Below are 27,508 nucleotides of genomic sequence, written 5' to 3' on the forward strand. Positions count from 1 at the left end.
TGGGAATGCAAGCTGGTGCAGCCTTCTCTGGAAAACAGTACAGAGGTTCCTCAAAAAGTTAAAAATATGACTCAGCAATTGTACCACTAGGTATTTATCCCAAAGATACAAATGTAGCGACCAAAGGGACACCTGTCCCCCAATGTTTATAGCAGCAATGTCTACAATAGCCAAACTATGGAAAGAGCCCAGATGTCCATCAACAGATAAATGGATAAAGAAGATGTGGTATATATACACAATGGAATATTATGTAGCCATCAAAAAATAAAAAAAAAAAAAATCTTGGGATGCCTGGGTGCCTCAGATGGTTAGGCATCTGCCTTGGGCTCAGGTTATAATCCCAGGGTCCCGGGATTGAGTTCTTCATTGGGCTCCCTACTCAGAGAGAGTCTGCTTCTCCCTCTCCCTCTGCCTCTTACCCTATTGTGCTCTCTCTCTCAAATGAATAAAAATCTTTAAAATAAAATAAAATAAAATCTTGTCATTTGCAATGATGTGGATGGAACTAGAGGGTATTATACTAAGCAAAATAAGTCAATCAGAGAAAGACAATTATCATATGATCTCACTGATATGTAGAATTTAAGAAACAAGGCAGAGGATCATAGGGGAAGAGAGAAAAAAATGAAACAAGATGAAACCAGAGAAGGAGATAAAACATAAGAGACTCTTAATCATAGGAAACAAACAGGGTTGCTGGAGGGGAATGGGTATTATATAAGACTGATGAATCACAGACCTGTACACCTGAAAAAAATAATACATTGTATATTTTTAAAAATCGTAAAAAATTAAGAAAAATAAATTTTTAAAAATATTCTGGAGGTACCTGGATGGCTCAGTGGGTTAAGCCTCTACCTTCGGCCCAGGTGATGATCTCAGGGTCCTAGAATTGAGCCCCATGTCGGGCTCTCTGATCAGCGGGGAGCCTGCTTCCCCCCTTCTGCCTGCTGCTCTGCCTACTTGTGATCTCTCTCCCTCTGTCAAATAAGTAAATAAAATCTTTAAAAAAAAAATTCTGATAGAGCTATGGTTCAGAAAGGAGTGTTTTGATATATAACTGTGTAGCCAAGTTCTAATAGATGAGTTTTGGGGATATTTATTTTTTTAATTGCTTCTTGGCCTTTTGGCTAAGATCAAGTGTTGAGATATTTACTTATTTTTGAAGTAATACTGGTATTCCCCAGGAAGCCTTTTCCATGTCCTCTATAAAATTTATTCCTTTAGCAGACAGAAGCCATAATTTTAGAAAGAAATGTCTTTTTATTAGTAAGATTTTATATTACCTTCAACATCTGCCTATCTAAATATATGTTTTTTTTTTGAAGAGCAATTTTTTTACATGTGGTTATTTAATGTTATTTAAATACTTTAAAGGTTTTTTGATAACAAGGTTTTAGGATAATTAAAAAATATAAAAACTATATAGTATAAAATGAATTTGGAATTCATATAAATACAAATTATCTATACCATGTCTTTTTGTGAATGAGATTTATCTTTAGATTTATCTTTTTCATTCTTTTTCTTCTGTTTTTCTTCTGCTTGTTTTTCAAAATAATCTTTAAGAAGATGGTTCAGCTGTGATTCATACTGGCTTGCATGTTGTAATCCATCTTCCCTTCCTTAAAAAGATACAAAACATGAGACAACAGTATTTCATAGTGGTCCCCTATTCTTTTAGTTATCTCCCACAGTGGCAAATCCAGAGCTTTCCTATCTGAACCACTCTAAGCGCTAACTCAAAAGTCAGTTTCAATTCAAAATGCTTGAATTAAACATATTTTTATTTTACCTTCACAGTGTTGGATCACACGTCCCCAGAGTCGATTTTTCCTTAAACAGGCTAAATTTCCCACGATCAATAAATGCCTCCTTCCTCTGGTCAATGCAACATTCATTCTTTTTTCTGAATCAATGAATCCTACTTGTCTTGTCCTTACACAGGACAGAATAATGATCTCCTTTTCAGCTCCCTGAAAAGCATCCACTGTGGATATCTGCACAGCTTTAATATCAGGATGGTCAAAGTCCATGGCACTGAGTAAATGACAAAGCTATGGAGGAAAGAAGAAAGAGATCATTCAGGGCAGGGACTATGAAGAACTTAAGACCTGAACCTATTGACAGCAGCCCTTTTTATTTAACTGGTAGTGGATAATTTTCATTTTCTTTTTTACGACTCACAAATATTTAGTAGTTTCTAAAATGATACATAAATAACGAGAGGACAATATAAGTTAGAAAACAAAATCAAAAGTGTTGATTTATCTATTGCTGAGGAATTCATCTGGATATGTTAATTCAGAGTTGATAAATAATGAAACAGATGAAAAATATTTTTTTAAAAAAGCAAAAACTAGTTAGAAGTAATTGGCTTATGCGTACATTAATATCTGGTATCTATCTTTGATTAATAAAATGAAATGATAATGAAAGAACATTTTGGAAAACAAAGATTGAATCCCATCTGTCCCAAAACACAAAGCATACACTGTATTTTCTTCCCTCTAATTTGTTTATTTGCATTTTTGCCCCAACAGCTGTAAACTGAATTTAATTAAGCCTTGTTAGATTTACATTTAATTATACAGAAAAAAAGCCAGACCAGATAAAAATCAGAATTTTTTTAATATGTTAACTACAGTCCCAAAATTGTTTTTAACCAAAACAAACCACTACAAATGTAGTATCAAATATTATAACATAAAATTATAATATTTAAGTATCATAATATGTAATACAAACCTTGTACATCTGGGATTTGTATAATGTTATCACCCCAATCATAGAGCCCGCTATTCCACTTGCAATCAGTGATTGAATCAGTTTGAGTGTAAAAGCAGCTTCTGCCACATTATGAAAGCTGTTATCTCTTTCAATCTGGAATAAGAAACAGATCCTAAATTATATTTCCCAGAAAGCCTATGGAAAGACCAAGAAAACCATATAAACAACAATAAAATTAAACCAGGAAACTAAACCATGTTGACTCTCATTAACATTAATGTCATTTACCTGTTCCAGTCCTTTAACGTTATAGAAACACAGGGTTGGGAGCCATTCCAATAAAGGGCTCCTCTCTGTTTCTGAAATGCCATTCATGAGGTTTCCTTCATAAAACAGATCATTAGAGATAGCACTGATCACAGGGTGACAACGGTATTGAGTTCTCAACAGAACTGGCTTATGCCCCTAAGAAATTTAAATGCAGAAAGATAGAAAATTGAAGCATTTTTTTCCTTAAGGAAAAAAATAATTTAAAATTTAAAAGTATCACCATATTGTGCTCTTAGCAAGTGAATTACAACCATGATGAAACAGACTACAAATACAGTTTTCTTAATTACTAAAGATATTTTCACAGCAAACTATTATTATACCACAAAATTATAAAATATGAAACATGTCAAATCTTCAAATTATTACCTAATAAGTTTGGCACCTAACATTATGCTTTTATAATCTATGCAGAGTAGGGCGGACACTAAATTAAAAGAGAATCTTCAAAGAAAATTAGAAAGTGTTGTTGATAACTCATTTATGAATTTTCCTCCTTGGGTACAAGCCATCTTTCATTTTGAATCTTCAAATAAGTTTTCAATTTTGTTAATGTATCATAAAATACACATTCCATGTACTTTAGGGGTCTCTGGAGCATACTCTTTCTTTGCAAAATGTTCTGTAGCACTGTTTGAACATTTTAAATAATACAAGACACTCTAGTAATATAAACACATAGTAAAAGGAAGGATTAATGGTCACATAGACAAGGTATTTTTTTTTAAGATTTTATTTATTCATGAGAGACAGAGAGTGAGAGAGAAAGAGAGAGGGAGGCAGAAGCAGAGGGAGAAACGAACTTGGGAACCTGATGTGGGGCTTGATCTCAGGACTCTGGGATCATGACCTGAGTGGAAGGCAAATCCTTAACTGACTGAGCCATGCAGGCACCCAACTAGGTATGTTTTATGGGAGAAAAATAGTAAGTAAAAATCCAATCCTCAGTACTATTTAGGGCCTAAATTTGTGAAGGAGTCTGAATCAGTGGGCACGTGGGTGTAGCATGCTACTCTTAATCTTGGGGTTGTGATTTCAAGCCTGAGGGTGGTCATGAAGGTTACTTTAAAAAAAAAAATGCTCAAAGGACCATGCTTTAGAACTAGAAACAATGTTAGAGAAATGACTAAATTATGGTATATTCACATTACCTATTTGGTGATTAAACTTATTTATGACAACAGTCATGATTACAAAGCTAGTTAGTAACACAGGGAAATGATTTATTATAATGCAAAGTTTAAAAAAGTTAGGATAGAAACTATATAGTATGGTCTCAACTATATAAGAAAATATTTTTTTCCAGCTTTATTGTGATATAATTGACATATAACATTGTGTAAGTTGAAGGTGTACCAGGAGTTGACTTGATACACCTATATTACAAACTGATTACCACCATAGTGTTAGCTAACAGCTCCATCACAGCACATAGATACCATTTCTTTTTTTATGGTGAGAATATTTAACATATATTCTCTTGGCAACTTTCAAGTATGTAGTATAGTATTATTAACTATAATCAACATGCTGTTAATTAGATCCCTAGAACTTATTCAAACCCTATAACTAGAAATTTGTACACTTTGACCAACATGACCCATTTCCTACCTCTCTACCTTCCAGTTCCTGGTAACCATCATTCTACTCTGTTTGTACAAGGTCAGCTTTTTTAGATTCTACATATAAATGATATATACTACTGGTCTCTCTCAGATTTCACTTAGCATAATGTTCTCAGGGTACATCCATGTTGTTACAAATGGCAGGATTTCCTTTTTTATGGCTGCATGATATTCCAACGTGTGTTTGCACATATCAAATATGTGTATTTTTATAGTTTATATATATACATTTATCTGATATAAGCATATACCCCAAAGATAAAGGCTGGAAGGAACACTACTAAAATATTTTAAAGGATTTTCTCTTAGGGGCAATTAGGTTATTATAGTTTTGGTTTGTTTTTTTTTTTTTTAACCTTTTAGTTTTCTGTAGTTTCTACATTTTCTATCATGATTAGTAGATATTATTTTTATTTCTTTTAATTAATTCTGAAGTAGCTCAAATACACAGAAAAGCAAAGAAATATAATACTCATGTATGTACTACACAGATGTGACATTAGTATTTAGTCCTTGTTGCTTCAGATCTCTCTTTTGTTAAGACATAAAATGTGACATATATAGCTAAAGCTCATTTCCTCTACCACCTTCTCCAGAAATAGCTTCAAACTAACATTATGCACACATTAATATCTGGTATCTTTTTTCTGAATCAATATCTTATAGCATTCCCATGGAAGTTCTATATGTTTACTACATAGGCATATACCTATGATTAATACATATTACTTGTTACGCTTTTGAAATTCACATAAATTGTGTTTTACACTATGTAACACTTTGCACCTTGCTTCTCTCAATATCCAGTATGTTTATGAGCACTATCTATATGGATCAAGTTAATTCACCTTAACTGTTTTATATATTCCATTTTGTAAATTCTATTCCATTTTATTCTGTAAATAAATCACTTTTAAGTCCTTTATTTACCCTTTTAAAATTCCCTCTCAAATTCTACTTCATGGGCGCCTGGGTGGCTCAGTGGGTTAAGCCTCTGCCTTCGGCTCAGGTCATGGTCTCAGAGTCCTGGGATCGAGCCCCGCATCAGGATCTCTGCTCAGCAGGGAGCCTGCTTCCCTTCCTCTCTCTCTCTGCCTGCCTCTCTGCCTACTTGTGATACCTGTCAAATAAATAAATAAAATCTTTTTTAAAAAATCTACTTCATATTTTAAAAGTCATCGACAACAAATAAGTGAAAGAGCAAAGAGCATAACAGCATGCATACTATGCTAACATTTGTTAAAACAGAGGGAAAATACTTTATGTATTTGCTTACACTGACAAATTATCACTAGAAGGGTACAAGCAAAGGTGACAGTTGCTTTGTGGAAGAGAAACTGAGTGACTGGGGGACAGGAGTAGAAGTCTTCACTGTAATTTCTGGTTCCTCTTAAGTTCAAATCCCAAATCATGTGACGATGTTACCTATTCAAAAATGTTTTAAGAATCTAAATAATTTTTTAATTAAGATTATTAAGAAGCCACTGGAAAGGTCTGATTCAAAAGAATCTGGACACTGACATTATGGAAGCGGTAGAAAGTTATGCAATTCAATTCAGTTACAATTAAAAGCTCAAGACCACTGAAAGCTTGAGTCTTCACAAATTAAGTACAACTCAACTCAAAACTTAAATCAACTTGCAACTCAGTGCATGGGGAAACTTCTGAAGAAAGTAGAATAAAACTGCCTTGCAGAATCCATTCTCTAATATCTAAACGGACAACAAAACATTAAAATAACAAAATACTAAAAACAACAGCAAAGAAAAAATACAGTAGCCAGGCAACAAACGTTTATAGCCATCCCAATATCATAAACTTTAAAAGGTACCTGTCACCAAGAAAGAAACAAAATTTAAGTGGAAGGGAGAAATGCAATACAGATCTTCCTTGACTTATGATGGGGTAACATCCTGATAAACCCATCATAAGTTGAAAATATCATAAGTCAAGATGCGTTTAATACATCTACCCTGTGGAACATCATAGCTTAGCCTAGCCTACCTTAAACATGCTTAGAATACTTACATTAGCATACAGTTGGGCTAAATCATCTATCACAAAGCCTGATTTATAAAGAAGTGTCGGATATTTCTTGTAATTTAATACTGTACTGAAAGTGAAAAACAGAATGGTTGTATGGGTGCAGAATGGTTCTTACATGTATCAGTTGTTTATTTTCATGATCATGATTGGGAGCTGCGGCCCAGCATCATGAGAAAGGATCTTAACACATATTGTTAGCCTGGGAAAAGATCAAAATTCAAGATTCAAAGTATAGTTTCTACTAAATTTATCACTTTAACACCATCATAAAGTTGAAATTGTTAGGTCAAAACATTGAAGTCAAGAACCATCTGTGTAGTAAGATTCCTAACTCCTCTAGAAGTCATAAAATAGAAATGGCTTCTAAGAATAATAATGAAACAGAGAAAGTGAAATGGGCAGTTTTTAGTGGAAGTGAAGGCTCTGAGGACTAAACATCAAACTGAGAGGATACGTGAAATCTAAGAATAGTCCTCGTCTGGGAAAGGAACAATACCTCCAACCATGTGGAGTGAATACGGGGACAGGATATTTAATAAAACCTTAAAATTGAGAGAGCACATGTAAGCTAAAAAAGACATTACACATTCTTATTTAGTTCTATTCCAGTCTCACTCCTACTCCACTTCCCTACCATCATATTTTTTTTTTAAGATTTTATTCATTTCATTTGACAGACAGAGATCACAGGTAGGCAGAGAGGCAGGCAGAGACAGAGAGGAGGAAGCAGGCTCCCTGCCGAGCAGCCCTGGGATCATGACCTGAGCCGAAAGCAGAGGCTTTAACCCACTGAGCCACCCAGGCGCCCCCCTACCATCATATTTTAAGGATACTACAAAAATAGAGAATACAAATCTGAGAGAGCTTCTCAAAAACAAACATCAAGAAATCAAGTAGGAATGGCAACTATGCAAACATACGACGGCTTCTCCCCCAAAATTAACAAAATAAGGAAGACAATGCAAACAATATGTATAGAACCCAGCCTAGACAAAATACAACCAAGAAACAGAAGAAAATTTTCCTCAAGTATAAAAGCTTTAGAATATAATCAGAATATAATTGAGTGAAACAAAATCTCAAAGGTGAGATGATGAAAAGGTAAGATTAAAAGGGAAATTTCAATCCTAAAGAAACAAACTAATTTCTAAATGGTAACATTAAAGAACGGGTTCCCTCTCTTGCTGGGTCTCTCTCTCTCTCTGTCAAATAAATAAATAAAATCTGGAAAAAAAAAAGAAATTAAGGTAACATAAATGGAAGACAGATAAAGACACCCAATATCAGAATAACTGGGGAACCTCTCTGTTTTAGACTGAATGTGTTCCCCACCCCAATTCCTATGTTGCAGCCCTGAACCCCAAAGTGATGGTATTTAGAGGTGGGGCCTTTGGAAGGTAATTAGGTTTAGATGAGCATGAGGATGAGGCCCTCATGATAAGATTAGTCTCCTTATAAGAGGAAGAGGCCAGAGTTTTCTTTCTTTCCACCATGTGAGGATACAGCCAAGAACAGAGTTCTTATCAGGAACCAAATCTGAAGGTACCTTGACCTTGGCCTTCCCAAACTCCAGAATTGTGAGAAATAAATCTGTTGGTTAAGCCACCCAGTATATGGTGTTTTGTTATAGCACGCTGCACAGACAAGCTACTGACAGGGAATTCAACAGGTGGAACAAAAACCTTTCCTGAAACAAAGAATGAAAAGAATTTCCACTTTGAGATAACTTATATTACAGAGTGATTAGTTACCGAAAGCTCCACACTAAGATATACTGTAGTAAGTTTATCAACTTTAAGGTTATAAAAATAGTTCTTGCACCCAGGTAGAAAATATAAATCATTACAAGGGGAAAATAATCAGGCTGGCCCCAAAATTCACAGTAATAGCAACATTTCAATAAGCCAAGGTGCCATTTACATTTAAAGGAAATAGACATTTGAAACAAAGATCTCAGAAAAGTAGGCATCTATGAGCCATTCTGGAAAAAAAAAATGATGATGAAGTCCAAGGCACCCAGATGAATGAAAAAGTACTGAATTTTTAAAATATAGAACTGATTCTAAATAATTGTACAAATTATGATTGTAAAACAAAAAGAATAATGATGTAATAACTAACAAAGATAGGAACATGGGAAGGGATAAGAAAAGGGGGGTAAAGCATGAGAGCACTAGTATCTCTACCGTTTAGACCAAAGAAATTAATCCATCTGTCTAAAATCTGTTAGAGGATCTTTTAGAAAAACTATCTCTTATGGGTAAAGAAATATTTATTTGAGATTTAATTATTTCTAGCTTCATTTCAGTTTTTCTCCTCTGCTAAGAAAGTACAGATTACTGGAAGTTCAAACAGCAAAATAACCCCCTAAATGCAATTTAAACTAGCAAGAATAGGGATGCTTGGGAGGCTCAGTTGCTGAAGTGTCTGCCTCCAGCTCAGGTCATGATCCTGGGGTTCTGGGATAGCGTCCCACATCAGGGGGTCTGCTTCCCCCTCTTCCCCTGACCCTGCCCCAGCTTGTGCATGCTCGCTCTCTCTCTCTCTCTCTCAAATAAATCAATAAAATCTTTGAAAAAGAATAAACTAGCAACAATGAAAAATTAATTAATTAATAATAAACTAGCAACAATGATAACATTTTTCTTTTGACAACAGATTTTCTATAACTCTTTTGGGTACTCTTTTAATCTTCTGCTTTTAAAATAGCTTGATTTAGATTATTGCATCAAAACAATAGTAATAATGAATAGGTATGCAAATTATGGTATATACATACAATGGAATCTTATTCAGCCATAAAAAAGTAATTAAATCATATGCACCAATCAAATAGAATGGACGATTTAGAAATAAACCCACACAAAGTCAACTGATTTTTAACAAGGATGCCAAAACCATTCAAAGGGGAAAGGACAGTTTTTTCAACAAATGGTGCTGGGAAAACAGGATATCTGCAAGGAAAAGAAAAAAGTTGATCTGTACCTTATATACCATATAAAAAATTAACTCAAAATGGACCAAAGAATTACATGTAAGAGCCAAAACTGTAACATTCTTAGAAGAAAACATTGGGGGACATCAGTATGACACTGGACTGGGCAACAATTTCATGGCTATGACACCAAAATCATAAGTGACATAAGGAAAAAATAGATAAATTGGACTTCATCAAAATTACGAACTTTTGTGCATCTAAGGACTGTCAAGGGGCACTTGGATGGCTCAGTTGGTTAAGCATCCACCTCTTGATTTTGGGTCAGGTTATGATCTCAGGGTCATGAGATTGCACCCCATGTCAAACTCCACACTGGCCTGGAGCCTAGTTAAGATTCTCTGTCCCTCTGCCTAGCCCCCACTGACTTGCTCATGCAAGTTCTCACTCGCCAAAAAAAAAAAAAAAAAAAAAAAAATATATATATATATATATATATATAGAGAGAGAGAGAGAGAGAGAGAGAGAGAGAGAGAGAGGGTGTGAGTCAAGAAAACAAAGACTACCTAAGAATGGAAGAAAGTATTTGAAAATAAGGGTTTAATATCCAGAAAATATAAAGAACATATACAACTCAACATCAAAAAACCAAACATCCCAATTCAAAATTGGGCAAAATATTTCAATAAACATTTTTCCAAAGATAAGCACATGCAAAAATGCTTAATGTCCTTATTCATTAGGGAAACCACAATGAGAGACCTTCTTCACATCTATTAGGAGAGCTATTATTTAAAAAGCCCCAAAAATATAAAACAAAAAAACAAATATTGGTGAAGAAGTAGAGAAACTGGAACATTTTATTAAGAAATTCCTGTTGGGAATGTAAATAGTATAGCTGATATGGAAAACAGTTTGGCAGTTCCTCAAAAAGTTAAACACAAAATTATCAAGGATGTGGAGAATGGAGAACCTTCTTACACTGGGAATGCAAACCGATGCAGCCACCCTGAAACACTGTATGGACATTCCTCAAAATTTAAAAATAGAACTACTATGTGATCCAGGGTATTTGCACTTCAATACAATACAAAATACAAATATAATACAATAAAATACAAATACAAAATACAAATATAATACAAATAAAATACAAATACAAAATACAAAAATACAAAAACACTAATTCAAAGGCATACATGCACCTTGATGTTTACAGCAGCATTATCTACAATAACCAAACTATGGAAATAGCACAGGTGTCGACTGACTGATGAATGGAAAAAGAAAATGTGATATAGGTATATATAGGTATATAGAGATACACACACACACACACACACACACACACACACATATACAATGGAATATTATTACTCAGCCACAAAAAAAAAGAATGGAATCTTCCCATTTACAATGACATGGATGGAGCTAGAGAGTATAATGCTAAGCAAAATAAGTCAGAGAAAGACAAATACCATTTGATTTCACTCATATGTGGAATTTAGGTAACAAAACAAGCAAAGGGGAAAGAGATAGAGGCAAACCAAGAAACAGATTCAACTACAGAGAACAAACTGATGGCTATTAGAGGGGAGGTGGATAGTGGGATGTGTTAAATAGGTGGTGGGGAGTAAGGAGGGCACTTGTGAGAAGTACTTGGTGTTGTATGGAAGTGGGGAATTACTATCCAGTACATGTGTATTTTAACTAACTGGAATTTGAGTAAAAACTTAAAAATAAAAAAAAGAATGGATTTTAAAAAGCCATAAAATTATTGTATGACCCAGTAGTAGCACTTTTGGGTACATAATCAAAAGAACTGAAAGCAAAGACTTGAACAGGTATTTATATACCAATGTTCATAGCACCATTATTCACAGTAGCTGAAAGATAGAAACAACCCACGTATCCATCCATAGATGAGTGAATAAATAAAATGTGGTATTATACACAATGGAATGTTATTTGGCCTTAACAAAGAATGAAATTCTGACACATACCACAACATGGATGAACCTTGAATGTATTATGCTAAGTAAATAAGCCAAACACAAAAGGACAAATATTGTATGATTCTACTTATATAAAGCACCCAGAGTAGCAAATTCATAGAGAAAGAAAGTAGAATAGAGGTTATCAGCTCAGGAAAGAAGCATATTAAATAATGGGTACAAAGTTTCTTTTGGGATAATGAAAAAGTTCTGGAAATGAGCAGGGCAATGGCTGCACTACGTTATGAATGTACTTTTAAAAAAATGTAATATAGTACGGACATACTCTACAGTGTGGATGAACCTCAACAACACTGTGCTAAGTGACAGAAGCCAGGCACAAAAGGTCACATATCGTATAGATTCCAAGTTATAGGATATGAAAGTTGTAAGACTGTATGATATAAAATCCCCTGAAGAGATAAATCTATGTAGACTAAAAACGGACTGGTGGTTGCCAGGGCTGGAAGAAGGAGGAAATGGACAGTAATTGTTTAAGGAGTGTGGGATTTTATCTTGGGGTAATAAAAATATGTTGAAACTAGAGAGAGGTCATTACACAGTATTGTGAATGTACTAAATATCACTGACTTATTTAGTTTAAAATGGTTAATTTTATATTATGTGAATGTTACCTCAATTTAAAATATATTAATAATTAATTTTAAAAATTCTTTTAAATGTGAAGCAGCACTCTGCAATGACTCTACAATAGGGGACAGGGATAATAGAGACATTATAGAGTTTTTTAAATTTTAGAGCAAAAGCAATGCATTTACTACCCACTACTAAAGTACATGGGGAAAAGATTAATTTTATAAAAGGGCACTTAAATTACAGGGTTCTACTTATCTTTAAGAGGGGTACTTTCTAAACAATTACAGTTAAAATTATTTTAGGGCATGGGGGTAGTTCTAATATTTTCATTATCTTTCAATCTATACAGTGTATAATCAATAAATTATAATTTTGTATGAATTCAGCAGTAGTACCATTAAGCAAAGCCGATCAAAAAGAGTTTGTTCCAATCCATTTTCATGAGCTGCATCAGAACCCTGAATAGTAGGAGGAAGCTGTTTGGGATCTCCAACAAGAATCAGCTTTTCACATGCAAACCTAAAAACAGAATTCCAAAAGTTAATCTGAGCAACAACAAAAAAGGATGCATTGATATCACTTACTGCACTATTTTTTTTTTTTTAAGATTAATTCATCTGAGAGAGAGAGAAAGGGCAGGGGTGGGGGAGCAGAGGCAGAGGGAGAGAGTGGGAGAAACTTAAGCAGACTCCTCATTGAGCCCAGAGCCCAATGAGGCTCAACGGGGCTCTATCTCATGACCCAGAGATAATGACCTTAGGCCCAAACCAAGAGTCAGAGACTTAACCAACTGTGCTGCCCACATGCCCCTTATTGCACTATTTTCTAACATGTATTTCAAAGTATTTCAAAGAACTGGAATATCACAAAGAGTTCTAGGAACTGGGGTACCTAGCTTGCTCAGTCAGTAGAATATGTGACTCTTGATCTCAGGGTTTTGAGTTCAAGCCCCATACTGGATACAGAGATTACTTGAAAATAAAAAAATCTTAAAAAAAAAAAAAAAGAAGAAGTTCTGGTAACTAACAAGGCTTGATAATGCTAATAAATGTATTAAAAGGATTTGAAGCTATTCAGTTAAAAATCCTTTACAACTTTTTTCCACATAAAACTCCCTAAATGGGGTGGCTGGGTGGCTCCATGGGTTAAAGCCTCTGCCTTCAGCTCAGGTCATGATCCTAGGGTTCTGGGATGGAGCCCCGCATCAGGCTCTCTGCTCAGAGGGAAGCCTGCTTCCTCCTCTCTCTCTCTCTTCCTGCCTCTCTGCCTACTTGTGATCTCTGTCTGACGAATAAATAAAGAAATAAATCTTAAAAAAAAAAAACTCGCTAAATGTCTGCCTGCCTCTGCATGGAATTAGCATTTTGTAGAACACATTTTGAGAAACAATGACTTTTAAATTCTGTAAACTCAGAGGCTTTCTTAAAAGTCATTTGGCTTAAACTCTTGTTTTAGAGATGAAGTAAATTAGGCTCCTGGGGCTAAATGTCTTTCTAAATAGAGGTAGGATATCATGGGAAAATGTCTGGTTTTTGTAGAAAAGTCTATATCCAAATCTCAGCTCTATTATATTATATTCTATGGACACAAGTTATTCAACTTCTCCAAGCTTCAGTATTCTCACTGGTAACCAGATGTGTTAATACCTTGCAAAACTGTTGTAAGGACTTAGTAAAGTATATAATGTGTTTAATATACAGTAGGTGCTCCAAAGTATTACTCCTCTATCCTCCATGCAACGCCTTACTGTTCCTCCATTCCTGGCTCCTGAGTAGGGTGACCAACTTATCCTGGTTTGCTCAGGACTTCCCAGTTTAAACTAAAATTCCTACGATGAAGGACCTCCCAAGTCCCAGGGAAAACATACTAATTGGTACCCTGCTCCCTCATTAACCAGGGATAGAGCAAGGACTAGAACTCAGGTCTACTGGGTCCAAGTTTAGCACTTTCGCCATCACCTTTAGGATCCCTCAATTAGAAATCTTTTAAAAGCATAATGTTTCAATTAGCTGATACAGCTTAGAAGATGTCATAGTCTTCTAAATTTTAGTACACAAATTTTAAACTTATTTTTCTTTATATACTTTATATCCTTTCATAATATAATTTTCAGAACCTAAATCCTGGAATTTTAACAAAGTAAGTTACTGAAGGACATTCTTCAATAGCTTAGGTTCTCAAAGTAGGACTAAAATGGAACCTTTAATCTAGCTGGGAAATCTGCAAAGTCCTCGTAGAATCCTAGCATGAGAGCTATCAAGGCTTTAAAAATTATGTAATCTGGGGTGCCAGGGTGGCTCAGTTGGAAAAGTGTCTCACTCTTGATTTCGGCTCAGGTCCTCATCCATATCAAGCCCTGTGTCAGGCTCTGTGCTTAACGGAGAATCTGCTCACTTCCTCTCTTTCCCCTACCCCCACTTATGTTCTCTCTTTCTCCTTTTTTTAAGATTGATTTTATTTATTTGTTTGTTTGACAGAGAGAGACACAGTGACAGCAGGAACACAAGCAGGGTGAGTGGGAGAGGGAGAAGCAGGCTTCCCGCCAAGCAGGGAGCCCCATGCAGGGTTCCATCCCAGGACCCTGGGATCATGACCTGAGCCAAAGGCATATGCTTAACGACTGAGCCACCCAGGCACCCCCCTCCTCTCTCAAATAAATAAATTTAAAAAAAAAAAAATTATGTGATTGATCACCAGGGAAATACAAATCAAAACTATAATGAGATACCACCTCATACCTGTTAGAATGGTTAAAATCAATGTAAGAAACAGTGGGACTGGTGAGAATGTGGAGAAAGAAGAACCCTCTTGTACTGTGGGTGGGAATACAAACTAGTACAGCCACTATGGAAAACTGTGGAGGTTCCTCAAAAAATTAACAACAGAACTACCCTACAATCTAGCAATTGCACTACTGGGTATGTACTCAAAGAATACAAAAACACTAATTCAAAGGGATAATGCACCCTTATGTTTATAGCAGCATTATTTATAATAGCCAAGATATGGAAGCTGTCCAAATGTCCATCAACTGAGGAATGGATAAATAAGTGGTATCTACATATACAACAGAGTATCATTCAGCCATAAAAAAAAAATGCAATCTTGCCATTTGCAACGATATAGATGGGCTAGAGAGTACAATGCTAAGAAAAGTAAGTCAATCAGAGAAAGACGAATACCATATGATTTCATTCATATGTGGAATTTAAGAAATAAAACAAACAAAGGGAAAAAATAAGAAAGAGACAAATCAAGAAACAGACTTTTCATTATAGAGCACAAACCAATGGTTACCAGAGGGGAGGCTGGTTGCGGGGGTGTTGGGGGGAGAGGGCTAAACAGGTGATGGGGATTAAGGAGGCATTTGCGATGAGCACAGGGTATTGTACGGAAGTGCTGAATCACTATATTGTACACTGAAACTAATATTACACTGTATGTTAACTAACTGGAGTAAAGTTAAAACTTCAAAAAAAGAATTATGTGATCCAAATGCCTCAACTGTGATCTAACAAAATCTTGACACATTAACCAAATCCCCCCCAAATTATCTTCTGCATTCTTTTAAATGAGTTTAGTACCTAAATTACTAAGAATTTTCACACAAGTTTGGTAAGACTTTGAAGTGAGAAATTATTTGAAATAATTGTGATATCTGTGTTTTTCAGAAAAGAAATGTTTAGGTTACCTTGCAATAGGAAGGAGAGAGGCCGGTTCAGTTATTTGACTACACTCATCCAGCACAACTACAGGAAATTTAAGATCATTCATGCACGGGAATGGGCAGGCTGCACAGGTAACTCCAACTACTCGTACCTTTATTACAACAAGAATATTATTAATTAACAACTTTTTAGGAAATAAGATAATGTATTTACCAAAGAACTTGTAAAGCTAAAATCAGAAATGAGCTGTCCTAATTTAATTACTGGCAATCAAGAATCACAAGTCACTTTACCTCCACATTTTTATTATTCCCACATAGGAAATGGAAATCACAGAACAAAGGCTACTTAAGCCACAAGTCCCTTAATAAGAACAAATAAAAAGGCACACTTTGATATTCACAAGGAAGGTATTATATTATCAAGGATTTTAAAAATATTAAGGATGACATACATATTTCATCCTTCTAGATGAAGCTGAATAAACACAACATCCATTATTATTATCAACACAGGCCAAAGTTCTCCACAAAGAGCACTGAACACGCTAATGAACTATACCTTGCTTAACCTTCAAGCATGCTAGGATTTTGACTTATTTTAGAAAGTAAAAATGTCTAACTATTTCTAAACAACAGTAAATTAAATTGTAATTGTGGTCTGTAAGCATATTTGAATTTTATAATTCTCAAATATTATAGCAGAATACCATTATTCTCAAGGCAAAAAGCCTGATTTTAAAAAGCTAACATTTAATCTCTGGAACTAAATATAAACAAAAGGAAAATCACTGAATTTTCTGATTAGATGTGCTCAATTGCCCCTGTAGTCTAATAGCTACATACACACACACACACACATACTCACTCATACACACATACACACATGCATATATAATTTTTTTCTCTCTTAACAATCTGGAGAATAATTCCATTTCCTTTTTTTTTTTTCTTAAAGATTTTATTTATTTATTTGACAGGGAGAGAGATAGTGAGAGAGGGAACACAAGCAGGGGGAGTGGGAAAAGGGAGAAGCAGGCTTCCCGCTGAGCAGGGAGCCCAATGCAGGGATCAATCCTAGGATCCTGGGATGATGACCTGAGCGGAAGGCAGACACTTAAGGACTGAGCCACCCAGGCACCTCTATAATTCCACTTCTTGGTAGCAAGGGCAGTCCACAAAAATGGACCATATTTTTTGTCAACAAACGTGACTGACAAAAATATGCTTTACAAATTAAATACTACCACCAAAGATCCCATAAAACAAGAAATATTATATACATTAACAACATTTATTACATATTATAGCCCTGTCAGTTAGATTTTCCTTTTGTTAAAAACAAAAACAAAATCACAAAGCCACATTTATGTTAGAAACTCCATACTTTTTAAATAGTCAGCTCTTTTAATAAGATCCAGCAGAAGACACCACTGTAGCAATATACACTGCTCATGTTATCACTTTCAAATATCATTCATTATTTAATTTCTGGAAACTATACCTGATAAAGACAACCTTAGACTAAGAACCTGAAAGTTGTGAACCGGGAAGCAATTTTTTTTAAAGAAATATCTAGTACAAAAACCTAAAGAACTAAGGTTTCTTTAAAATATTATATGATTTGGGGCGCCTGGGTGGCTCAGTGGGTTAAAGCCTCTGCCTTCGGCTCGGGTCATGATCCCAGAGCCCTGGGATCAAGCCCCACATCAGGCTCTCTGCTCAGCGGGGAGCCTGCTTCCCCCTCTCTCTCTGCCTGCCTCTCTGCCTGCTTGTGATCTCTGTCTGTCAAATAAATAAATAAAATCTTAAAAAATAAATAAAATAAAATATTATATGATTTGTATCTTTAATTTGTTATATTGCTAAGAGTCTAATCACAGAAGAAATTTTATTACTGATCTAGAAAATAGCAATTAACTATGAAGCATTTTTAAAATTTAATTTTATTGTAAAGACACGTCACTTTAGAAATGTATTAGCTCTGAACGCCTAATTGGAGCTTGGAAATTTGCTAGACAAAAGTTTTTTTTTTTTTTTTAAGATTTTATTTATTTATTTGACAGACAGAAATCACAAGTAGGCAGAGAGGTAGGCAGATTGGAGAGCGGGGGGAAGCAGGCTCCCTGCTGAGCAGAGAGGCCGATGCGAGGTTCAATCCCAGGACCCTGGGATCATGACCTGAGCTGAAGGCAGAGGCTTTAATGCACTGAGCCACTCAGGTGCCCCTGTTAGACAAAACTTTTAAAAAAATGTTTCCTTTAAAAGAGTTTTCACTGGGGCACCTGGGTGGCTCAGTCAGTTGTACATCTGACACTTGGTTTCAGCACAGGTCATGATCTCATGGGTCATAATATCGAGCCCTGTATCAAGCTCCAAACTCTGCAGGGAGTCTGCTTAAAGACTCTCTCCCTCTGCCCCTCCCCTCACACGTGTGTGCATGCAGACATGTATGCACTCTCTCTTTAAAATACATAAATCTTGGGGCGCCTGGGTGGCTCAATGGGTTAAAGCCTCTGCCTTCGGCTCAGGTCATGATCTCAGGGTCCTGGGATCAAGCCCCGCCTCGGACTCTCTGCTCAGCGGGGAGCCTACTTCTCCCTCTCTGCCTGCCTCTCTGCCTACGTGTGATCTCTGCCTGTCAAATAAATAAATAAAATCTCTTAAAAAAATAAAGTAAAATACATAAATCTTTAAAAATAAACAAATAAAAGAGTTTTCATTTGTAAACAGATAATACCAATGAGCAATAGACTATGGTATCTGGGCTTTCACATAGAAAATTATCAAAGAAAAAAGAAAATTATCAAAGAAATCATTAGCAATTATTCTTACATATCAATATTATGTTGGATAAGCGAGTAAAATGATAATTTACATAAATGACTAATTTGCATGACTTGAACCCAGTCAAAATAAGCCCTTCTGGATTTAGCTGGGGAAAAGGAAGTAGTTAACTCTATAACTCAAAATAACAGAAAGCTAGTCTGAAGTCTTCTGAGGACTTCTATAACCAAAACTTGTAGATTGATTATTATTTGCAATTTCTCCCTCCCTCCCTGTGAGAGTTTTACATATCCACACCCTTTACCATGTGACTTTGCAGTGCTTCTCACCAGAGAAATAGGGGGAGTTATTTCCCTGTCCCACTAAATGTTAGGCTTGGCCATATGACTTGTTGCAGCAAATGGAATATTAGCAGACATGACATGAACAGAAGTTTTAAATGTATTTGTGTGATCTAGGCTTCCTTCTTGAACTTCTGCCATCTGTCAGAAGAAGACCATCATACCATGGGCAATTGTTCTCAGAATAAGAGATCTGAACCAAAGCCTCAAGCTGGGCCTTGCCAACTGACCTTTAGAGTCATAATTTTGTTATCTTAAAGTATTGAGATTTTGTTTGTTAAGCAGCATTACTACTGAAATAGCTACACAATATGGGGACCCAAGTATGCTGATTTTTCTGAATCTTTTGCAGAAAGTAACCAATGTCTACATGGTCCAAGAAGTCAACAACCCTCTTTTCTTCCCTTTTTCTTTCTTTTCCTCATGCTCTCCTTTCACTAGTAGGAGGCTACTGACTGACTTCTTTCTCATCAGCTACCAGCTGAAGGAAGCTGCCCAGATCAGAAGGTGATAAAGGGCTGTGGCTACTTGTTACAGCTTGAGATCCTGTGTGTCCAGTCTTGGGTTCTAAAACTTAGAAGAAAGTATATGAACCTCCTAGATTCTCAGATATAGACAAAACCTGAAAGGGTTGGCTTTCTAGGAAGGCATTAAAGGCATTAAAGACAAGTCATTAAAGACAAATTTGACAAATTTTGCACAGGGTCAGACCTTCTTTTCCTTCCCCATTTCACCTAGAAAAAACCCAAGTTTCGTTTAACTTGCCAGGAAATCTATTCCCATCTCTTCTCTTTCCTCTTTGAGCTTATAAAAAGATATACAAATACAAAGAAAGAGAAAGGATAACTCATTCATGGTTGGATCTGTTCACAAATTTGAAGAATGTTTTGCAATAAGATAAAACATGCGCTGGATAGACATATACACACCTTTTATTTGACTCTAAACTATCACAGTCATTTGTTTTATTTAAAGGAAATATTCTTCATTCACAGGAATAAAAGAATTCTGAGTAGTATATACAAATTAAGAAACAAACTTACCTGCTTCAGCAGGGTTTTATTGGTCCCCAGTTTATGCTGTTCAATACTTTTTCTGACATAGACCCTTTCCAGAGGAGTCAAGTCTTCTTTCATTAATGCATGTAGTTCTTTCAGTTGTTCATTTTCACTTTCTGAACCAGCATGCAAACTAAAAAAAGAATTACATAAAAGAATACCCCTCTCTTTTTTTTAAATTAACATATAATGTATTATTTGTTTCAGGGGTTAGGAATACCCCTCTTTATCCCGTTTTCACAACATTAGAAAAAAGTAAAATAGAGATTTTCTAAGTTAACAACAACAACAACAAAAAGATAAAGCTTTCTCCACTCTTCTTCAAAAACCAAATTTAAAATTATATAAAATTATTATACTTTTTGAGAACTCTGACTTTTGAAAATCCGTGTTCTTACCTATAAGGTAAAACTGGCTTGGCAATCTTCCTGATACTCCCAACTCTGACAAACTTTTCAAAGCCAAGACTGAGAAGCCTTGAAAGAAAACAAGATAAAATAGATTCTGATTATTTAGAAGAATTTATAAAGCAAAGTTTCACCTAATATTTGTGTTATTAAAATTATTTTTGTGTAACAGTGTATTTTAGTTACAGAATTCAACCTGATGTGCCTAAATGCAGTAAATGCAATGTAGCTAAAAACTTTTTTATATAATGCATTTTATAAAGAATTTTTAAATTATACTGAAGGTTCATTAAATGTTTCTAAAATACTGATGTTAGTATTTATCACAAATAAAACTGTCTCTGACATAATAATATGGAAAATAGCTACCATATACTTAGCATCAGCATTTATTAGGAATGCGTGCCTATTTTTACATACATTATCTCATTTAATACTCATTACAGCTCTGCATGATAGTACTCATTCTATAGATGAGAACTCCAAAGATGAGGTATTTTGCTGAGGCCACAGAGCTGATAAGTAGAGTCAGCCATGATTCAGCCTAGGCAAGTCTGTCTACCTTCGAAAGCTATGATCATTCTTCTACATACATCATCCCCAATTAGGGCTTTGTGAAGAAGCCACTCTCACTTACCTTTCCGTCTCATTTATCTTAGAGCTCTGGCTCTAGGCTAGCAACAGAGTAGGGATCTCAATGAATATCCAGTTCTCTACAACATCTTCTGTCACCTCAAATGGGAATTTAAAGTGCTAGAAAGCTAAATAAACTATAGCTTTCCACACATAGTTTTCCTAAATAATTTGGAAGCAGTTTGTTTAATGTCAATACATGGATAAATTGCAACTTCTGCATATTTCATAGTCCTCATCTTGGAGACAGTCAGCCACTTTTCAGTCTCACAACATAGATTACATTTTTTCAATGCAATTTTATGTTAATTCTGTGATAATAGAGTATGCAGTATCCTCATCATACCACTAAAATAGGGTAAAAAGTATGTTTTTTGAGGGCACCTCGTTCACTCTGTCAGTTAAGCATCCTCTTGCTTTGGGCTCAGGTCATGATCTCAAGGTTAAGAGATGAGCCTCACCTCGGGCTCTGCACTTAGCTAAAGTCTGTCTGTTCCTCTCCCTCTGCTCCCCCGCCACCTCACACGTTCTCTTTCTAAAATACATAAAATCTTAAAAAAAAAAAAAGTACATTTTATTTCTTCTCAAGAAACTCTTTGTCCCATCCTGTCCATTACTGTCAGAGTACATTGTCCAAATGTATTGCTAAATGTTATTTTAATGTGTGAGTCTAGCCTATATGCAGTTGAGGTGTATATCCTAATTATAGATCCATATTTCTCAGGTCCTTATCAGAGGCTTAAACATTGGAGAATTTCTCCTAAATGTTTTAATATTCAGTACTTACCTTCCTTCTTCATTCTAACTTTATGATTTTTCTAACTTTTCTAACAGACTACAGTTAAATTTTCATCTCAAGTTGAGTAGTCTAAAGCTTTTTCCTGTTTAGCCCCCAAGTAACTCCTCTTTGTCTTGAATCAAGAAATGTATTCAGTCTCTGTTTTAGATTACTTAGAAGACTGTACACTGGCAGATCCTTTCTGAAGGACAATTTTGAAAAATAAATTAGGAAGCTTAGAAAATATTTACATCTTGGGGTGCCTGGCTGTCTCAGTCAGTAAGCAAGCAACTCTTGATCTCAGGGTTGTGAGATTTAGAAAAAAAAAAAAAAAATTAGGGGCACTTGGGTGACTCAGTCAGTTAAGTGCTGACTGTTGATTTCAGCTCAGGTTATGATCTCAGGGTCATGGGATTGAGCCCCACATCAGGCTCCTCACTCCTTGCTCAGTGTGGAGCCTGCTTAAAATTCATTCTCTTCTTCTTCCTCTGCTGCTCCCTCACCCCCCTGCATGCAACATGTGTGTGCTCTCTCTCACTCTCTCAAATAAATCAATAAATCTTAAAAAAATAAAGTTTACATCTTTTATTCTAGGCCTGAGACTTTTCTTTAAGGAAAGAATCAGAAATGGAGACAGATTAATATCTAAGGATCTTTACTGCAATGTTATTTATAATGGCAAAAATCTAAAAAAAGTTTACGGATCAAAAATTGCTTGATTAGGAGTGCCTGGCTGGCTTAGTCGGAAAAATGTGGGACTCTTGATCTCGGGGTCCTGAGTTCAAGCCCCATGTTAGATGTAGAATACTTAAATAAAACTTTTTAAAAATTGCTTAATTAAAGTGTAAGCATATCATTGCATTGAATATGACAAAGTTGAGAAAAATTGTTTTTTCTAAAAAGATGCAATAACATAAATAATCTTTTTTAAAAGATTTTATTTATTCATTTTAGAGAGTGAGCAAGAGCATGTGAGAGCAGAGGAGGGGCAGAGGGAGAGGGAGAAAGAATCTGAAGCAGACTCTGCACTGAGCACAGAGTCCCATGTGGGGTTGGATCCCACAACAGTGAGCTGAAACCAAGGGACAGACATTTAACCAACTGGGCTACCCAGGCGCCCCAATACTTTATCTTTATGTGAAAAAAACAGGACACAAAATACTACATTATGTTGAATGCTAAGTATGGAAAATAAATGAGTATATGCGTATGCCTTAAAAATCTGTAAAGAAATATATTATCTGTATAGTCTGCATATTTTCCACCTTAAGCATTCATTTATGTAATTATAAAAGTTAATTTTTAAAAAGCCTACACATTTTAAAATGAGTTCTTTCTTCTAATCAAACTTTGTCATTTATGTCAAAATTATGTCAATATGTTATTGGGATATTGGTAAAATATGTAATATTTTCTTTGCATTTAAAAAAAATTTTTTTAAGTATTGTATTTATTTTAGAGAGAAAGAGAAAGTGAGAGAGAGGATGCGTGATTGGGGAGAGGGCAGAAGGAGGGAGAAGAACAAGCAGATTCTACATTGAGGGCAGAGCCCAAGACAGGGCTTGATCTCATGACCCTGAGATCATGACCTAAGCCAAAATTAAGAATCAGATACTTAACTGCTTAATTGAGCCACACAGTGCTCCTGTCTTTGCATTTTCAATAAAATTTTATACAATGACAAAAATTTTATACCTGCAAGACAGATTATGATTGTCTTCCTTAGATCCCTATTACTAAAATTAAAAATTAATTTGACTAAACTGATCAGCTGTTTTACTATTATAGGTTCATACAGACAGGCATTTAAGAATGACCTATAAGGGGGCGCCTGGGTGGCTCAGTGGGTTAAGCCGCTGCCTTCGGCTCAGGTCATGATCTCAGGGTCCTGGGATCGAGTCCGGCATCGGGCTCTCTGCTCAGCAGGGAGCCTGCTTCCCTTCCTCTCTCTCTGCCTGCCTCTCTGCCTACTTGTGATCTCTGTCTGTCAAATAAATAAATAAAATCTTTAAAAAAAAAAAAAAAAAGAATGACCTATAAGTTGGTTCGGCAATTTTAGCCCACTTCCAAGGTTCTTGAGTCAGGAACAAATGACTTTTATTCATGGCACTGGTAACAGCATAAGCAACCACAAATAGGCACTGGTTTCCCTTGGTCCCTAAGTCCAGTGGAAAGACACAGAAGGTCCAGATAGATCCTTGCACGTGCATTGTGTTGAGCGGCAGAAAAGAAACACTGAACTCGGAGAGCCACTCTTCTTATAACAATCAGTAAGCAAACCTGCTCTTTGTCTTGGAGGGAGACACCACCTTGTCAATCAAGGCTGCTTGCTGCAAACATAACACTGAGAAATGTCTTGGGTAATCATGGTCAGGGCTTTGCATCCTTAACAACCCAGAAGGGATGCTCAGGGTCCCAGGGCAGATTGCCTCCCTCAACAATACACTCTTTAGCCCTACATGACCAAGCTTAATTTTTAGTGAGTATCCTGTCCTTGTGCAAACATGGTCAGGTTTGGTATTTGATTTTATCATATTTATAACCTAGTAAGTTAGTTTATTACTCTTTCATTGATGCTCTCTCAGTCAGAGACTAAGGCCTTGAATTTTTGACATGCCCAGCAAAAATATGCATGGACACTCAGGGCCCATGATGGATTGTCTCTCTCAACAATAACCTAAAATATTAACTACTTAGGGCCTCCTGGTTGGCTCAGTCAGAGGAGCAAGTGACTCTTGATCTTGGCGTCCTGAGTTCGAGCCCCACGCTAGAGGCAGAGTTACTTAAATAAATAAAACTTTTAAAAATTTAAAATAGAATAAAATAATAAAATATTAGCTATTTATTTTTTTAAAGATTTTATTTATTCATTTGACAGACAGAGATCACAAGCAGGCAGAGAGGCAGGCAGAGAGAGAATGGAGGAAGCAGGCTCCCCAGTGAGCAGAGCCCGACTCGGGGCTCAATCCCAGGACCCTGGGATCTCTGCCGAAGACAGAGGCCTTAACCCACTGAGCCACTCAGGCACCCCAATTAGCTATTTAAATATACTAGTCATACGTACCCAAGAAGTACTCTGTCCACAGCTACATTAGTGGAAGAAGAAATGAGAAGTTTCCATGGTCTTGCATTTCCAACTGTAGGAACTTCACTCTTTTCAAACAGCTGTACAAGAAATAAAATCACCACTGCCAGCAAATAGCTCTTTCCTGCTCCAAAAACACCTAATTATTTTGAAGGAAGGAGAAAAAAATAAAGGCAATACTATAAATAAATTTCTGAAAGCACAAGAAACATTTCATCCATCTGCCTTCCTCTCTCCTTTGTTTAAATTAATTTGTTCAAAAAACATTCATTGAGTTACCACTATGTGCTTAGCAGAGGGGATAAGTAGATAGATAACCAAAGACCTCCATATTTAATGAGACCCTAGACAAAGTAAAGGAACAATGATAAAGTAGAGTAAGTAAAAAAGAACATTTCTTCTTTTGCCATTTAAAAATTTATGGTATGTATAAAAGAACATTTCTTTCCGCTTTGGTGGAGATGGGAATGTTTCCTAAAAATAAGAAGAGCAGAACTAACTCTTTCTGCATAAGATATCCAGACTGCTTAAAGAAAGGTCATTCTAGGCAAAAGCATGACAAAGTATGTAGATGCTACCTATTTCTATACAGGCCATCGCAAATAGGCAAGAGATGAGGCTGACAAAATAGGCAGGAGGATAAATCACAAGAGTTCTGCACGCTATGGCTAAAAAGTTCATTTTGTCTTGTAGGCCAGGGACAGTCCCTGAAGGATTTCAAGCAATAGAACTGACTTAGGCAGATTGCATTTTGTAAAAACTACTTGAGTGAAAGTAATTACAAAAGGTAAAACTAAAGGTAGATCAATTAGAAAGCTGTATGACAATAATTGCTACAATATTGTTACAATACTTTAATACATGCTAACTTCCCTGAGTGCCTCTCTTTCCTGAGTGCCTAAGCCCTTTACTAATCAGTTAAGTCATTTAATCTTCCAATCCTAAGAGACAGACGCTATTATCAACTCCATGTTACAAGGAAAGAAATTAAAAAGATAAGTAACGTGCCTAAGATCATACAGCTAATAAATAAAACAGCCAGGATATAAATCCAGGATTCTAGCTCAAGAGCCCACCCTCTTACCAGTAGGCTATATGAAGGCTGGGCTTAAGGGGATGCTAGTGGTCTGGAGAGAAGAAAACTGATATGAAAGAAGGTAGACACTAGAAGGGAAACATCTCAGTAACTGATATGATGAGGGAAGATAAACAAAGAGTAGGAGGAGGATTAAGAGAGGCACTTCATCTAGGGAGAAAGAGTAATCAAGGATGACTCCCAGATATCTAGCTTGGTCAACAGGGTGGATGTGATGCAAATCCTCAAAGTAGCAAAAAATAGCTCAGTGGTCTGTGAGAGGAAATGAGCTAAAGGGGTGACAGAATCTGGATAGAATGATTAGTTCTAAGAGGGGGAAAGTAAAGCTCCCTTACTGGGACAGAACCAAACGAGGTTAAAAATAGATTCAAACTTAGGTAAACTGGAGAAGGAGAGCAGGATATTCAGAGGAGTTTCTGTTATAAGCTCCGTTTCCTGTTTTAGAGGAAAGATCAGTTTCAGAAGAGAGTGGGGCAGGGGCAAGGAGGATGCCCCTTATATTCTTCATATAAGAATGAAGGTTTGGGGGGCACCTGGGTGGCTCAGTGGGTTAAAGCCTCTGCCTTCAGCTCAGGTCATGATCTGGGATCGAGGCCCGCATCGGGCTCTCTGCTCAGTGGGGAGCCTGCTTCCCTCCTCTCTCTCTGCCTGCCTCTCGGCCTACTTGTGATCTCTGTCAAATAAACAAAATCTTTAAAAAAATAATAAATAAATAAAATGTCAAATAAATAAATAAAATCTTTAAAAAAAAAGAATGAAGGTTTGGAATAGCTGCTGGGGGAGGATGAAAGAGTGAGCTGACTAGGAATTAAGAAAAGGCTTTGCTGCTCAGAGTTGAAGTTCACTCTGACAGTACAACACGTAGATACCTAGATCACATCTGGATGCTGTAAATAATGAGAGTATAATGCTACTAACTCATCAGATATGCTGCCTATTATCCCTTTCAGGGTGGTCACTTCTGCTCTCAACTAATAGTTTACTAAAGTAGGTTCAGATTCAAAATAATCTATGTAGAGTTTTTCTGGAATCTTGTCTGACTAGGAAATTACAAACAGACTAAGTTACAAAAGCTTATATAACAGTATATTTACTAGAACTATTATCTTCCTTGCTTCTTACCATGTATGATCGTGATAGGGAGGGTATGGATTTGCAGTTCCTTCACTTCTTCAACATTTTCGTGGGATGCCATCATTTGAGCTATCTGAATTAAAGCTGTAGCTTGATCCTTATTTAAATTGTGTGCCTGAATTAATTCACTAGCTAACTTCAATGTTGCTTCTAGGCTGAGAAGTTCAAATTTTGTGTTGATGCTTGAGAAGGCTGGTGGGATAAAATTTCTCTTATTGACTCTCTTGTTGCTAACTATTGTTGATGAAGACCTAGTAAAAAG

The 27,508-nt window shown here is 36.0% G+C and overlaps 1 protein-coding gene across 1 annotated transcript in view; it reads right to left on the reverse strand.

Annotated features, from left to right (window-relative positions):
• Nucleotides 1–1,239: 1,239 nt before the first annotated feature.
• ZGRF1 (zinc finger GRF-type containing 1) overlaps nucleotides 1,240–27,508 on the reverse strand; it is an 88,410-nt gene continuing 62,141 nt past the window's right edge. The window contains exons 20-29 of the mRNA XM_047718245.1: nucleotides 27,235–27,497; nucleotides 24,996–25,155; nucleotides 20,512–20,589; nucleotides 20,099–20,246; nucleotides 15,952–16,079; nucleotides 12,656–12,779; nucleotides 3,022–3,198; nucleotides 2,752–2,886; nucleotides 1,799–2,060; nucleotides 1,240–1,628 (exon numbers count right to left, since the gene is read on the reverse strand). Of these exons, the coding sequence (XP_047574201.1) occupies nucleotides 1,471–1,628; nucleotides 1,799–2,060; nucleotides 2,752–2,886; nucleotides 3,022–3,198; nucleotides 12,656–12,779; nucleotides 15,952–16,079; nucleotides 20,099–20,246; nucleotides 20,512–20,589; nucleotides 24,996–25,155; nucleotides 27,235–27,497 (1,633 nt within the window). The 3' untranslated portion in view covers nucleotides 1,240–1,470. The remainder of the gene's footprint in view (nucleotides 1,629–1,798; nucleotides 2,061–2,751; nucleotides 2,887–3,021; nucleotides 3,199–12,655; nucleotides 12,780–15,951; nucleotides 16,080–20,098; nucleotides 20,247–20,511; nucleotides 20,590–24,995; nucleotides 25,156–27,234; nucleotides 27,498–27,508) is intronic.

The sequence above is a fragment of the Lutra lutra genome, chromosome 2 (assembly GCF_902655055.1).
Source record: "Lutra lutra chromosome 2, mLutLut1.2, whole genome shotgun sequence".
Classification (NCBI taxonomy): Eukaryota; Metazoa; Chordata; class Mammalia; order Carnivora; family Mustelidae; genus Lutra; species Lutra lutra.